The sequence below is a fragment of the Conger conger genome, chromosome 1, assembly GCF_963514075.1.
Source record: "Conger conger chromosome 1, fConCon1.1, whole genome shotgun sequence".
In the NCBI taxonomy this organism is placed as follows: Eukaryota; Metazoa; Chordata; class Actinopteri; order Anguilliformes; family Congridae; genus Conger; species Conger conger.
The window spans coordinates 26,447,356-26,461,707 of record NC_083760.1 but is presented as its reverse complement, the minus strand read 5'-3'; the positions used below and the strand labels follow the sequence as shown (position 1 = coordinate 26,461,707).

At 41.1% G+C, this 14,352-nt stretch overlaps 1 protein-coding gene across 1 annotated transcript; it reads left to right on the top strand.

The window, feature by feature from the left end:
- Positions 1-336: 336 nt before the first annotated feature.
- fam167aa (family with sequence similarity 167 member Aa) lies at positions 337-13,490 on the top strand. The gene is made up of 4 exons (XM_061262770.1): positions 337-579; positions 8,899-9,903; positions 12,196-12,471; positions 13,022-13,490. The coding sequence occupies exons 2-3, from the start codon at positions 9,559-9,561 to the stop codon at positions 12,457-12,459; spliced, it is 609 nt and encodes a 202-aa protein (XP_061118754.1). The 5' UTR covers positions 337-579; positions 8,899-9,558; the 3' UTR covers positions 12,460-12,471; positions 13,022-13,490.
- The last annotated feature ends 862 nt before the right edge of the window (positions 13,491-14,352 follow it).

The following is a 14,352-nucleotide window of genomic DNA, read 5'->3' as shown; positions in this document are numbered from 1 at the left end:
AACAGTAACCATTTCATTTTGGGTCTGACATTTTCAAGCTTGTGTCAAGAAAACGGGTGATACTTAAGTTGTTACTTAAGAGCACTGTTCTAAATAAATAAGATGTGCAATTTGGTCTGCATTTTATCCCTCGGCGTATGTACCATCTCATTCACCTAAAAGTTAAATACGTTTAAGTGAGAATTGTGTCTTGAATATGAAATGGAAAATTAAAACATTCTGTCAATTTTCCGTCAAGTTCTACTGAATGCCCCAACCTGGACGGTTTTCGGACACGTGATGGATGGGGCAGGTCTGGCGAATGTTGCCGGTGGTCAGGAGGACGTTGCAGCAGCAGCAGTCAAAACAGACATTGGGAGTTGCTGAGCAGTGCGGAACCCTCTCCCTCCGGAGTCCAGCTAAAAAAAAAAGCATGCTTCACCCCGAAACGTGACGTTTGTGCTTAATAATGGCAAACGAGTGCATTGACTTCTTTTGCATGCACTATATTGAAAGGAGTGGTTATGATTCGGTCAATTAAGTGGTACTAAGGTGGAGATAGCGGCAGGAGCAAGAGTCTCAACATCTACGCATAGACAGGTGAGTCACCGCATTACTATATTTTAATCCCGAATTTTCGGATTCTGAGCGTCATGTCTGTGATTCGACAACGCAGTTGCTTTGCTGCCCGATATTTACTAAACTCTTACACTGTATATTTAATTTGGTATAGCTTGATATGAAAAGCTATATTTTTCTATGAACTGAATTATGTGGCACGCCAATCTTAACTATGCCTACTGTTTTGTTCACATTTTGCAAATACCCTGTAATGCAGTTTGTCTAGGGTCTTTTCTTAATCTTTGTCTGTAAATAATATTCTTTTTTTAAATGTATGATGAGACAAATCGCTTCATCATTCAGCGATTTAACTCTTTATGACAACGATCTAATATATAATGAAAAATTCCATATAAAAAGCAGACTATCTACATGAAACGCTATTAACATTAATATGTAAACAACGTCTAGGCGTTTTTTCGGGCACACCCGTCTGACATCCAAGTGGACAATCGCTCCATGCCAGTACAATGTAAATGCAAAATATAATTACAGGTCAAAACGCTGCTTCCCAATATGCTCACGCATAATTATCCTTTTGTGACAACTGCTTCTTTTCGACAAATTTGGTCAACTTGATTATTTGTAGTGAATTTGTAACTAAGCACATGCTGTTCTGTGGTTGAAGTACATTGTAGCATGCTGCATCATGCGCAAGAGAGGATGGCAGTGTTACTGGAGACATACCTGTATTAACATTTGAGTGAAAATATGGATTTAAAGCGATCAATTTCCCGCATGTTTTGGATACTTGAGATCTAGGTGTTGGGTTTCCGGCTGTGCTCATCTCCCGCAATTCCTCTGCAGACTATTGATTCTAATACCTGATCACGCGCATGGTCTTGATGCGGGCTCGAGGTATGCACGTGGAAGTCTAATGTTGCGGCTCATATTCTCTCGTTTTGTAATGCACGGTTGGGCATCTGTCAAAGAAACACACCTGCTAGCACAATATGGCTTAAGCTGAGACCAAGAAATACAAGTGGCATACGTACTGTACTGTATATCTTAAGTTTGGACAGAAATGAGGCACTCATGTGCTGTTGTGCCTTTGAAAAACGTTATTATACTGAGGTGATTTAGCAAACAGCCTCCTGTATAACGGCAATACTATACTGTAGGTAAACCGTGGAAATGAACAATTGAAATGCCCAGTGTTAATCCAACTCTAACTTGAGTCCAATATAGACCATATTTAACACTGAATCTTTTACTGTACTATTTTCAATGTAACCTGCAAAAGCATCCATGAATTTACAAGAATCTAAGAATATGATTAATTTCCTAGAGACATGCAGTACACCAAGTTCAACCTTCAAAACTTCACAGATTGCATGATGCTCATATGGAAGTGGCACTTGCCAATCTTTCTAACACAGCAATGCATGGCAAATTCAATATGTGCATCCTCACCAAATCATAATGTTCTGAGATCTGAATTGCACAGAAGATACATCTTAGTAGAATGAATACACGGCCTACTATACTTTGTACACATCTAAGTGTGCTGAATTTGGAGTTATATTGTACCTGTGTTCCGAATACTTAGTGTGTCCTCTCAGTGTTATTCTGTGTATCACATGACTTATTTACACTAAACTATACAGTACCTACACCATGGCCAGCATGTAGTTTTCCATGTGGGCTGAAAGCTGTTGTTATCATACAGGCGAGACTTTAGCCAAATGCTATCATTGTGCCAGCTCTGTGTGACATTCTGTTCCTGCTGCGACCTGGAACTCAACTCTGAGCTGCCTGTCCAGCAGGATCCATCTGCTACTCTGTCATAGCCTCAAATCCGCTGCCTTCTGTTCAGACTCTGTGTGATCGGAGTCATGCTGGTTTAGAATTAATGCATGAATTATACTGTTATGAGCAAGCACTGCCCTATAGCTACATAGTTATAACCAAGTACTATATATGACCGTTATTATACTGCACAATTACAAAGGACAGCTCTTCAATAGTGTGTGGCATACCTTGCTAATATTGCTCAGTTTCACCCATTAAATGTTGAGAATAAGTTGGTCTGATTCCACCGACCAAGTCATTGTTTACATACTGTACATACAGTGATATACTGAAATATCACTGTGTTGATGGAGTCATTGTTCAAATATTTGAATATTTGATGTTGTGAAGTAGAATATAATACAATATTAGAGCATTTATATATTCTAAACATGCCTCCCACTTCTCCAGCATAGTATCTGGGCAGAAGTGCTTTACTGAGCCAGAAAGGAAGGTGTTAAGCTCCTCTCTCAGGCAATGTTGCTGCCAACATGCTGTCAAAAGTTGGTCCTGTCGTGAAGCACTTGTTTTAAGGGCAAGACAGGTCTCAGTCACACTCTCCCAAGCAGACCTGGGTAAAATACATATTGGATTCAAAACAATTCTGTACTCAATTGATCTTGCCTGGTGCAAGTGAAAAACCAAGAGGACCAGAAGGCAGGGTTTGCACTTTTTGAGAGCACTTTATTGGTTATACAATACACTGGACAAGCTCAGTAAAGTGTAAAAAAGTATTTGAATCTAAAACATTCAGCTTCAGGCTATGAAAGGAATAGGATTCATCATGTCATTTCCTGTGCAGAATGATATCATAGCAATGACATGTCTTTGTTTGTTTTTGTGTGTTTTAAGTGGAGTGCCCTGACATTTCAGTCCCAAATTGGGGCAGTTTCTTTTTGTAGATAATCAGAAGAACACCATAATTGAATTCTTGGTTTGGGCTCAGCTTTCTTTAAAGTGTCTTGCTTTGATTGGGTGGAACTGAAACCTGAGTTATTTCCAGGATTATCAGCCTGACTCGGCCTCCCTTAGAGACTACTGAGTGATGCCGCATCCTTAGAGGAGGTTTAGAATGTTGCTGAGAGCTCCTTACTGTCCTAACTCTGGCCTTTCTACCATTGACATCAGCTTTGTAATTAATCTGACTGACAGACATGCTGAAACAACATAGTTGTTATCTTGTAGTGAAAGACCTACCAGGGTTTCTGAAAGGTGCCAGCAGTTTCTGGCCAAAATGAGGGTTTGTTCTGTGGGTAACTGTAAAACATTTCAAATAAAATCTGTATGAAATTCTCACAGTTCATAAAGTCGGGAATGGTTTCCAAAGTCTAATGAGAAACCTGAAAGTCTTTTTCTCCTTCAGAAGTGAGCAGATTTTAAAGCAGGGAAAATTACTGATGGTTCATCTCAGATGTCACTGTGTGAATGTTTTTGTGATTGGATATGGGCCTTTTCTGGTTGGACACGGTCCTTTTCTGGTTGCAGGGAGGAAATAAGTCCAAGAAGCCTCCTTGTGTGCTTCTGTCTTTCGAGTCTAAAGGTCTGTCAATTCTCCAGGGGGAAACCCACAAAGTTGTCAGCGAGTCAAAACCCATGTTGTCATGGCAACATCCACTGCTGGTCAGCCATGCAACAGTTAACCCCATTTGCCTATAACCCCTATTTATATAACCATGGCAACTTCCTTGTTAGCACTGAACCCCCTCCCCCAAACAAAGGCCCTTCATTACAGGCTAAGTGTAGCTACGTGACAGCTAACAGGCACCGTTTGTAGCTATGCTTCCTTTAAGCATGGATTTATGTAACTTTGGAAAGTAACTCCCCAAATTAAGTACTTTTTGTGACATCCCTAATTGAAATGTGCACTTAAGAATAACATTTTATCAAATTTACAAAAATGCTAGTCCTTAGTGAACCAAGTTACCAGTTCAGGAAAATGTGAAATCAGTGGTCTAAATGTGCATTTGGAACAAATGGACAGAGTTGTGCCTCACATGCTGTATTGCAAAATCATCCATTCTCAGAGTCAATGGTTAATGAAGTACAGTTGGCTGTATCATGTGAGTCTAGATAGTGCTATTTTCAACATCCTAGTAGAAACTCTAGTCCGGATAAATCCTTTGCAGGGGTGTTGGACTTGTTGGAGCTGAGCTATGTCTGCCTATACAGTGGCAGCCTGTAGCTCATCTGGAACACAGTTAATGTGTAAAGTGCTGACTGCATGACCTGAAGTATTTGGGTAATTCATTCTGTGTATTATGTTTAACCATTTAATTTCATTTAGGCCTTTAGCAGACACTCTTTCAGAGCAACTTACACAGATCACTGTTAATATTTGTACTTTTAACATCCAACATTAAACGGCTGGATGTGTTTACTGAACAATATAATGGTTTTAGTATCTTGCTTAAGGGTAGTAAATATAAGATAAATAATAATTTGTTATTTAGCTGATACTTTTATCCAAAGTTACTTACAGTTGATTAGACTATATCCCAACATCTGTGCGGATCTTATCATGGCTACACCGGGGCTTGAGCCACCAACCTTCTGCCAGTCATGTGCCTTAACCACTAGGCCAGGGGTCGGCAATTGAAGGTGGAGACGAAAGCCAGCACACCCTGCGGCTCTCCAGGACCAGGGTTGCCGACCTCTGCACTAGGCTATAGGCTGCCCCTCTAGGCTGGGTACAATGGCATTACTGGCAATCATTATGCACAGTCCCATAGCCATTATACTTCAATTTAATGTCTGCCCCAGTTACCCAGTAAGAATAAAGATATTTTAGATCCTGTATAAATGTGAAACATTGATATTATGATAAATTCACTACATTCTGGTGAATTGAGATCAACCATCTGCAAAGTTACAGGTTGTTATCATGGCAAATCCATATCCTATGTGTACCTATCCAGCACATGCAGTACTATTCTATACCTATGGTTCTCTGGCAGTGCATGCTCAGCTTTCACAAACATAAATCCAGACCATGTAGTATTACATTGCTGGAAAACCCAGGATTCCAGCAGCACTATTTTTGTTTTTGAAATTAATTACTCTAAGCCCGCTGAAGTTTGCAGCCAGTCCTATTATCTCTCCATTGCATGTATTTTGGCTAATGTTGGATTATTTACTGGAGTGAGGACATCCGTTGGAGACAAAGCATTTGCTTTGGCTAGAAGTTGTGTTCATATTCAGATATTCTGGTTCCAGTGTAAGTGAGTGAGACCAGCTCTCTGGGTCCTGTGTAAGAGAATCAGACCTGATCTCTGGGGGGATCCCAGTTTAGCAGGCAGCTGCTGTGGCCTAAATTCAGTCAATTTAGCTCTTGAGAATCTCAGGGGCCAACAGGTTCACTCTAAATGCAATGTAACAGAGGCCAAGTGTATCAGCCAGGGCTGTTCAAAGTCCTGTTATGGACATCACAATTTGAAGGCATAATTTTCATGAACCTCAGGAGTACGGTTCTGAAACTCAGCTTACAGCATAGCCTTGAGGTTTTGTCAGCAGCTCTCATGAAAAAAAGAGTGCAAAACCGAAAGTGGCCTGCGTAACTGCTACCAATGAATAATATATGAATTTCCGAGGTATTCAAAACTCCAGTATGCTGATATTATGTACTAGTATCTATGTAGTATATTGAGTGTTTAAATTATGCTTCAAATGATGTATGTTGGAATGTTTCTCCTGACAAAAACATATTCAGGAGAAACAATTATTTTAATGTCTACTGCATATCTGGCGGCACCACGGTGGTTTGAGGCTCATTTTATACGTTGGATCCTTGATGACTAAAAGCCATTTAGCCAACAAATGTCTTCCATATTGTATCAGCATAATTTACACCTGAATCTAGTCCCACCCCCCAATTCCTATAGAGATCCATTCAAATGCAAAAAGTTTTAGTATTGCTTGTAAGACAACCTGAAAATAAGAAATCCAGGCTCTGATGATGTTGATAGGTCACAGGAAGTCATGGTATGCAAATAATATGCTACAAAATACTAAACATGACTACATTCATTCACATAACATTATGTTGCCCTGAAATGGGGGGACTATGTATAAACATTGCTGTAATTTCTACATGGTGAAACCAAAATGTATAATAATGCCTTCCGTTAAAATCTGGCAAACGCATGTGATTTTTCTAATTACAAATCTTAAATTGTGAAGTACAGAGGCAAATAAATAAATGATGGGTCTTTGTCCAAAACATTGTGGAGTGCACTGTATATGTTTTTTGTCTCCTTATAAAAGGTTGCCAAGGCCCTCTGCTCCATGCTCTGTAGTTTGTTTTTCTTTATAAGATCTTCACTTCTTTTTTTAGACCACCCATTTTACTCTTTTTTCACACCCTTTTTGCTGAGCTCATCAGCATGCTGCTCATTCACACTGGTCTGATGTGTTAATCCCAGCGCTCAGGAAGAAAGCGGAGGAAATGCTGAGCGTTATGCGCCCTCCTGGTTTATCTCCACCAACACAGGCACAAGAGGAGAGCTCGCTACACAGTACAGTGCAGTGACCCAGGAAGTACAGGACTTTCCCACCAATGTCTGTTGCCATGGCAACTGCACATTCAAAGTCAGAGTAGCAATGGCGACTGAGAAGAAAGCTCTCATTTTGAAGGCTACACTTTAAAGGATTCTTAGTGTGGTTATGTTACTCCATTGATTCAGGGAGACTGAGAAAGAGTAGGAGGGGAATTCTGTTTCCTGTGCAGAGTAATTATGCGCTTTGTCTATTCATGAAGACCTTAATCAGGTTAACATCACGTTTCTCACGTTTGTGGGGCTGAAACACTGATATGGATATGGATGAGGACCTTCAAATTAGGATGGAAGCAGGTGCAAGGCGGGGTGACACACTGTGTTGATTGACATATAAATGACTGTCCCTAAATGACAAATGACATTTAGGGACAAACAATACTGTACTAAATATAATAAAAAATAGATAAAACCCATGTTTATGGGAGCAGTGAAAGTAAAAAAAGGGAGTACAAGAAAGCTGAATATTCCTGTCATGGGCATGTCATCGACCTTAAAGTAGTCCTAGTGTGAAATCAAGCTTTTAGTTTCCCACCACAGGTCAGTGCTTTAGAAGCTGTAAAAGTTGCCTGACAGACTTGATATTGAAGCTTTAAAAGTGTTATGTTAATGTAGCCTACACAGTTCACACAATCACATTGAGGAAGTTATGATGTTACAAAATAATGATTCAAATATTTACAGTGTTACCGGCTGTCTTGCGCAGGCTGTCCGCCGTGGGCATCCGTTTCCTGTCACACAGTGTCATCCAGCAGTGCTTATGCTGTTTTTCAGGCGTTACCAGGCGTGGTATGTGCCAGGATTTGACTGGAGCAGTTGTTTCACAGCAGGCATGCTCTGACACAACCGCAGGGTAGGAATGACCGGTATGTGAACGACACACTTCCCACAGATCAGAGAGCTAATATTGAAAAACACACCAAGGAGTATTTCATCTTACGCTTTTAGGATACCGCGGTGCCATTATTGTATCTTTTCTGGACGAATACCTTTACTCAGACTGATTTACTTGGCTTATATTATTCCTGCAGATGGATGGATATTTGTTTTATGCCACTTCCATAGGCCTGTTCCACAAAGAAGGATTACTGAGTTAGCCCGATAGCCACACAAGTTAAAGCTAATTGTATAGCAGCTCTTTTTACTTCGGTCCATGTTCCATATTTGGGAGGGTTCTGGGTTTTACTCTGTGCAGTTATCCAGCTAACTCAGTAATCCTGCTTTGTGAAACAGACCCCAGACCCCTCTTTTTTAGCAAATCCTTTTCTTTACTACTCCACACCCACCAACTTGTGTTTGTTTTCAGTTCTGAGAAAGACATACTTCTGAAAGGCACACCCCTATAGTTAACACTACAGCCTCACACCTTTAGTGGATGTCAATGGGTGTTCTGTCTTCTTAACCTACCTGCAAAGCAAATTTCTCATTTGGGAAAGTACATCTATTGATTGATTGATTGAGTGACTGACCACCGATTGGTTGTTTCATTGATTGAGGTGGGTTGATTGGTTGATTGAGTTCAGTGGAACATAAAAATGATTCTTTTTGAAAGCAGAATGTGATGCACTGTGATCCTAGAGGCAGAAGATCTCAGCCCAGATACTCAGCATCATTTCTCACTGCCGTCAGAGGAAAATACTTATGGGTTGTGTTTTTTATATTAAATCAACGTAATTAATTTTTATAAATCATTTACCTTCGAGGTGGGAAGAGAATATAAAATAAATACAAAAATGAATTTGGAAACTACTTAAAAATACCGCTAAAAGGCCAGTATTCTGCACTTTATGACTAAGATTAACAACAAAATGCATATCACCTCACTATTGAAGGTGACCCTATTTTAATGTTGTAATAAACTACCAATCTATTGTCTGAAATGGGTTAAGGTTATTGGATACATATGACCTTTGGATGACAAATTCAGTATTTAATGCACTTTTGTGTTTTTCTCTAGATCCAAAATTTGCTAGAATACACACGGTGGACATCCAACAGGAAGAAACTTCATTATTGCATCACAATACACCTTACCTGAATAAAAAATTATCAGGTCAAATCTGTGGGATCATTTGCCTGCACAGTGTATTGCTACAAGACTCGCACAACAAGCTTGAGAATATGCGTAAGGAAGGCATGGCCACAGAGCAGCTTCGGGAAACTTGTGTTCTGGAATAAATGTAAGCACATATTTTCTATTGAGAACCATTTCTTTTAATGGCATAGTTAAGGAGAATGGAAAGGAACCAGAACTACTGGAACACCTGGATTTGGAAGAAGAAGAGTTCCAACAAGGCACATGCTTGCTTGCGGTGAAAAGCCATTCCCTCCTGAAAAAAACACCCCAAGCTAGATTTTCAAACAGCTGTTAGCTGATTGACCAGTCCAGACCAGCTCCATACTCAACATGGTTTGACCAGCACAAGCTATGTTTTGAAACAGATGGTAGCCGGTAACTTCATGCTGGCCATAGCTGGATTTTACACCGGGGTTGTCAACTGCCAGTGCTTCTTCAGCGGAACGGAGATGTTATAAGCCCTGACCGCTCACTGTAGGCACTTTTTTTTAGTTTTTTGTAGTTCTGTCTCTCTTCTAAAAAACAAACAAATTCGACAGAATGTCTGGAGACAAAGCCACGCGGGCGAAAATTAAGACGGAGGATGCGAGCGGGGCGCGGGACCAGGGAGGGGCGGGGGTCGACCACCTGAGGAGCCTGAAGGCCCTCACCAAGCGGCTTCGGCTGGAGACGGGGCGGCCCTCCTACCCCGAGTGGAAGGCCCAGGTGGAGGCCCAGCGGGCGGCGGGCCAGAGGGAGGAAGATCATCCCCGCGGCTCACTGCGGTGGCCCAAACGTTCGGCCCCCGTGGCCCCCGACGTGATCCCAGAGGGCCGTCTGCCCGCTGGGGGGCCAGGCGGGTTCAGGGGTGTGGACGAGGCCCTCGCCTGGCTCAGGAAAGAGCTGGTAAGGACCGCCTGCATGACCTTTGGCCTTTCATAAGCGCCTTATTATTCATCAAACAGTGAAAATACGGCAATACAGGGAGTGAAACTCATATCTGATCGGACCATACACACTATGGGGTATGAAAAACACGTAAAATGACTAAGCATTTAAATAATATTTAGCTCAACAACTAATACAAATACAGCCCCTGCTCAAGCTTACAGGACAAACTATTTAAAATGAAAGCGCCACCATGTTGCCTTGTGACAAAACTGAGGTAAAATTTATAGAATTTTCTAAACTTAATGGGTTGAAAAGAAAAAATGCTGCATAAGCCATGGATCAACATGTTTCAGAGCTGGCTAGAGCACATACAGCATCCAGATATTGGAACATTGGTACATAAATGCCAAACAAGGGAGAGACTACATGCATACCCTGCTGTACAATCCAGGTATGCCAGCTTGACCAGCTTGAAAATTGATCTGGTCAAGCTGGATATGAGCTGGTTTCAAAACCTAGCTTAAGCAGGGTACAGATCCTGCAAAGATACAGCATGTGCACCAATTCCTGTAACTGTAGTGGGACGCAATGTGGATGTGTAGGGGCAAGGACACAGGACTACATGTTAAGTCATGTTAAAGGGAGAGGTAAATAATGACATCATAGTCGCCTGTGTTCTTATGGTGCTCAACTTCACAAATGTGGAAGCTAGGCGTTTCACCAAGTCACAGCAACGATAAGGTTTGAAGGACAATTAAATAAAAGACAGAGCTATGTTTAAAAACTTAATCATGATAGGATCTATGAACTGAAAAACTGAAACCGCAGGCTTGTGAATTGTGTTTAACCCCTAATGTCAGTCTGCAGTCTCCAGGTCATCAAGATGGGTTATAGTTGGCAAACCTTGGTTTGTAAGGTTTTCTAAGTGCACTAATATCCATAAAGATTACATAGTGAAAAGAATAAACATAACACAAATGACAAGGTACCATCACTTTTGTATTCCTGAGACTACCACTGATGTTCACCACTTCTGTAAGTCACTCTGGATAAAAGCATCTGCATTTCAAAGTTATTGTAATGTAATGTAATATACTATATAATATACTATACTGCATTGGTTCATATGTTTCATCTCATATCCCTCCTGCATGTGGACACACTAGGGCTGCACGATATATTGTATATTATCATCATCAAGATATGAACATGCACACTATACACAACAGACTGCTTGAACTGCAATGACTAGTTTACTTAAATTTATGCTCTGTTTAATTGATTGGCTGTTCGTGTGCAATTTCTTCAATAAAAGCATGTTGGAAATAATTATATATTTATATGGAAATAAATATTTTCTTTATTTTATTTAATGGACGTAGGCTATTCATTGTCTGTGGTCTATGTCAGCAGTGTACCTAAAGCAGAAAAACATTGGAACTGTGCGCACTTTAATATTTGTTTATTTATCGCAAGTCATACCATCATCACAATATTCACCAATGTTATCGCGTATCGCATATTTTCCTCATATCGTGCAGCCCTAGGACACACCCACCCAGGGGCGTAGCTAGGAATTCTGGACCCCCTGAAAGAATATTGCTCTGCAAATGTTGTGGCCCCCCCCCCCAAGCTGTAGGCCCCTCGAACCTTCACCACCACCTTTCACCCCATATGCGATGGCCCTACACGCAGCAGAGCCTTACCTTTTACATTACATGACATGCTATTTGGCTGACCCTTTTATCCTAAGCATTACATTACATTACATTAATGGCATTTGGCAGACGCTCTTATCCAGAGCGACGTATAACAAAGTGCATACCCATAACCAGGGATAAGTGCGCTGAAAGACCCTAGACGGAAGTACAATTTCAACTGCTACCTATACAACAAAAATAAGGACCAGGGCCTATTTGAATGTTGTTGTTTTCTTTTGTTTTTTGTTTTTTTTTAATGAACAAATAAACAAACAAACAAAGCAAAAGTGACCAAACTTAACTATCCAAACACTGCTTACCTAGCCAACTAAAAATACCGATACACAAAGTAAATCACAAAGACAACAATTAAGGTTCACAGGGAGGTAGGGAGGGACGGGGAGAGGTGCTGCTTGAAGAGGTGCGTCTTCGGTTCAGTAAGCGACCTACAATTGATGAGCAGGAGACAAACCCCCCTGGAGCAATGACAAGGGTCCAACAGCTGTGCTGATCTTATCGTGGCTACACCAGCCGACCTTGCGCGTCCCAGTCGTGTACCTTAACCACTATGCTACAGGCCGGACACTGATCGGTTGTCGCCCCACAGACGGACATGCGGCTCCAGGACCAGCAGCTGGCCCGGCAGCTGATGCGTCTACGCAGCGACATCAACAAGCTGAAGATCGAGCAGGCCTGCAACCTGCACCGCAAGATGCTCAACGACGCCACCTACGGGCTGGAGGAGCGGGACGAGCTATCTGACCTGCTGTGCGACTTCCCCGTCACGCCAGGCTTCGGCCTGTCCGCCCCGCTCAAACTCATCGGCGTCACCAAGATGAACATCAACTCCCGCCGCTTCTCCCTCTGCTAGCGAGAAGAAAGGGTGTGTGTGTGTGTGTGTGTGTGTGTGTGTGTATGTGTGCGGATCTTCGTGTGTGTTTACATCTGAATGTGTGTGAATTTGTGCATGACTGCGTGTACGCATCCATTATGACTAGGTGTCTGTGCTTACGTATTTCAGAATCGGTGGATTGTATATCTGTCTTGGCATGTGTATTTCTGAACAGACACACATGCACACCCACACATACAGACACAGACACTATGTATAGTATACAATATCAGTGTGTAATACGGTATGTATATGTAATAGCTGAATATGCTTGCCAATCACAGTTTATAATTCTGACTACTGTGATATTGTAGTTGATTCCAGAACATCTGGCTTTTACTGCCCTCCCATATGAAAGTAATAACTGAGCTATGTATGTAGTTCATTTTGTAAGTGGCTCCAGATTCTGGCATCAGGTAAATTGATGTTAAATACAGGATCAAATGTAATGTAGTTATTTTTTTGGGCTATTTTGGTTCTTCATATTGTCTTGGGGCCTGGAAAGCCATCTTAAACATGCCTTCCTCTCTCCCCCCTCCAGTGTGTGAGGGCCAGCTCTCTGTGACCTCTGCCTTCATCCCGAATGTAACGTCGACCATCAGACACCGCAGGGCCTGGAAGTCTGCCACCACTTGCTGACTCAGTCTCAGTCATGGCGCCACCATGCTTTTCAGTGTAATCACGTTCATAAATGTACACTCAGTAATGCCTTAACACCACGTGATATTGATTGTACATAATCATTAACGAAGGCTGTGTTGTGTGTGTTGGTGTATGTGTGTGTATATATGTGTTTGTGTGTGTGTGAGTGTGTGAATGTGTGTGAATTGTGAGCGTGTGAGAGAGACTGCATCAGTCATTTGAAGCTCTTGCTAAATAAGCTGAACCTTTTTTCCGTATATGCCTTTAACTCAGTGTATTAAAAATGCAATTTAATTTAATTGTGACATTTCAAGTTGTAACATACCAACAGAGAATAAAGTCTGCCTAAGTAATAGGAAGATTAATAATGTGTATGTATTACTTTAATGTTTCACATTGCCACCTGGGATCCCATTGACTGTTATGGACAACCTCATGGACGAAGAATGATTGTGTGAATGTGTGTAATTTAAGAACAGTTGTACATCTTCTGATTTTAATGGAATGGATTAATCTGTTTGGAATACATTACATTACATTACATTACCTGGCATTTAGCAGACGCTCTTATCCAGAGCGACGTACAACGAAGTGCAGATCAAACACAAGTACAAGTGCGAAGAGGACCTGAGAGGACAGTACAGTACAGTACAGTTCCGAATACAATTTGATGTTCTGAATAATGTACAACATTCATCATTGACCCATGATGTGATTCAAAGGCTGGTAGATTTCTGTAGCTTTAGCCCTCTTCTGAAGTTATCATACATGTATACAGGAGGCAGACAATAGATGATACAGCAGTATGTTATTATTTTACCATGGGAGAATATAATTGGCACCAAATGTAATTTTTCCAGTTCTATGAATGGTGTACAGAACAAAACAGCTCAAGTTACTTTATGAAGAACAGGAAACTGATAAAGCTGATGTGAGCTACAGGTAATTTAAAAAATCATTTGCAAGCCACGAAAACCAAACATTTAGGCCTAATTATAACCCGAGTAACAAACCTGAATGACCACACACGCACATATAAGAACAAAAAACAAAACGTTCTTGTGCATTCAGGCTGCTTGTTTAATAATTCACTATTATTCAATACTTTCGATTACAATTATGTCTGTCATTTCTGGTCCGAACAGACACAATAAGTTATTGTGTATAGTGTACTACCTTAATTCACCGCTCCCTCTGTCGTTATTTAGGTGTGTACTGTAGAACGCTTCA

What these genes read in the sequence shown, in the direction of transcription:
- fam167aa (XM_061262770.1), top strand. Translation starts at nt 9,559, where the DNA reads ATGTCTGGAGACAAAGCCACGCGGGCGAAAATTAAGACGGAGGATGCG. An exon ending in CCTGGCTCAGGAAAGAGCTG is followed by an intron (nt 9,904 to 12,195) that starts GTAAGGACCGCC and finishes GTCGCCCCACAG; the next exon opens with ACGGACATGCGGCTCCAGGA.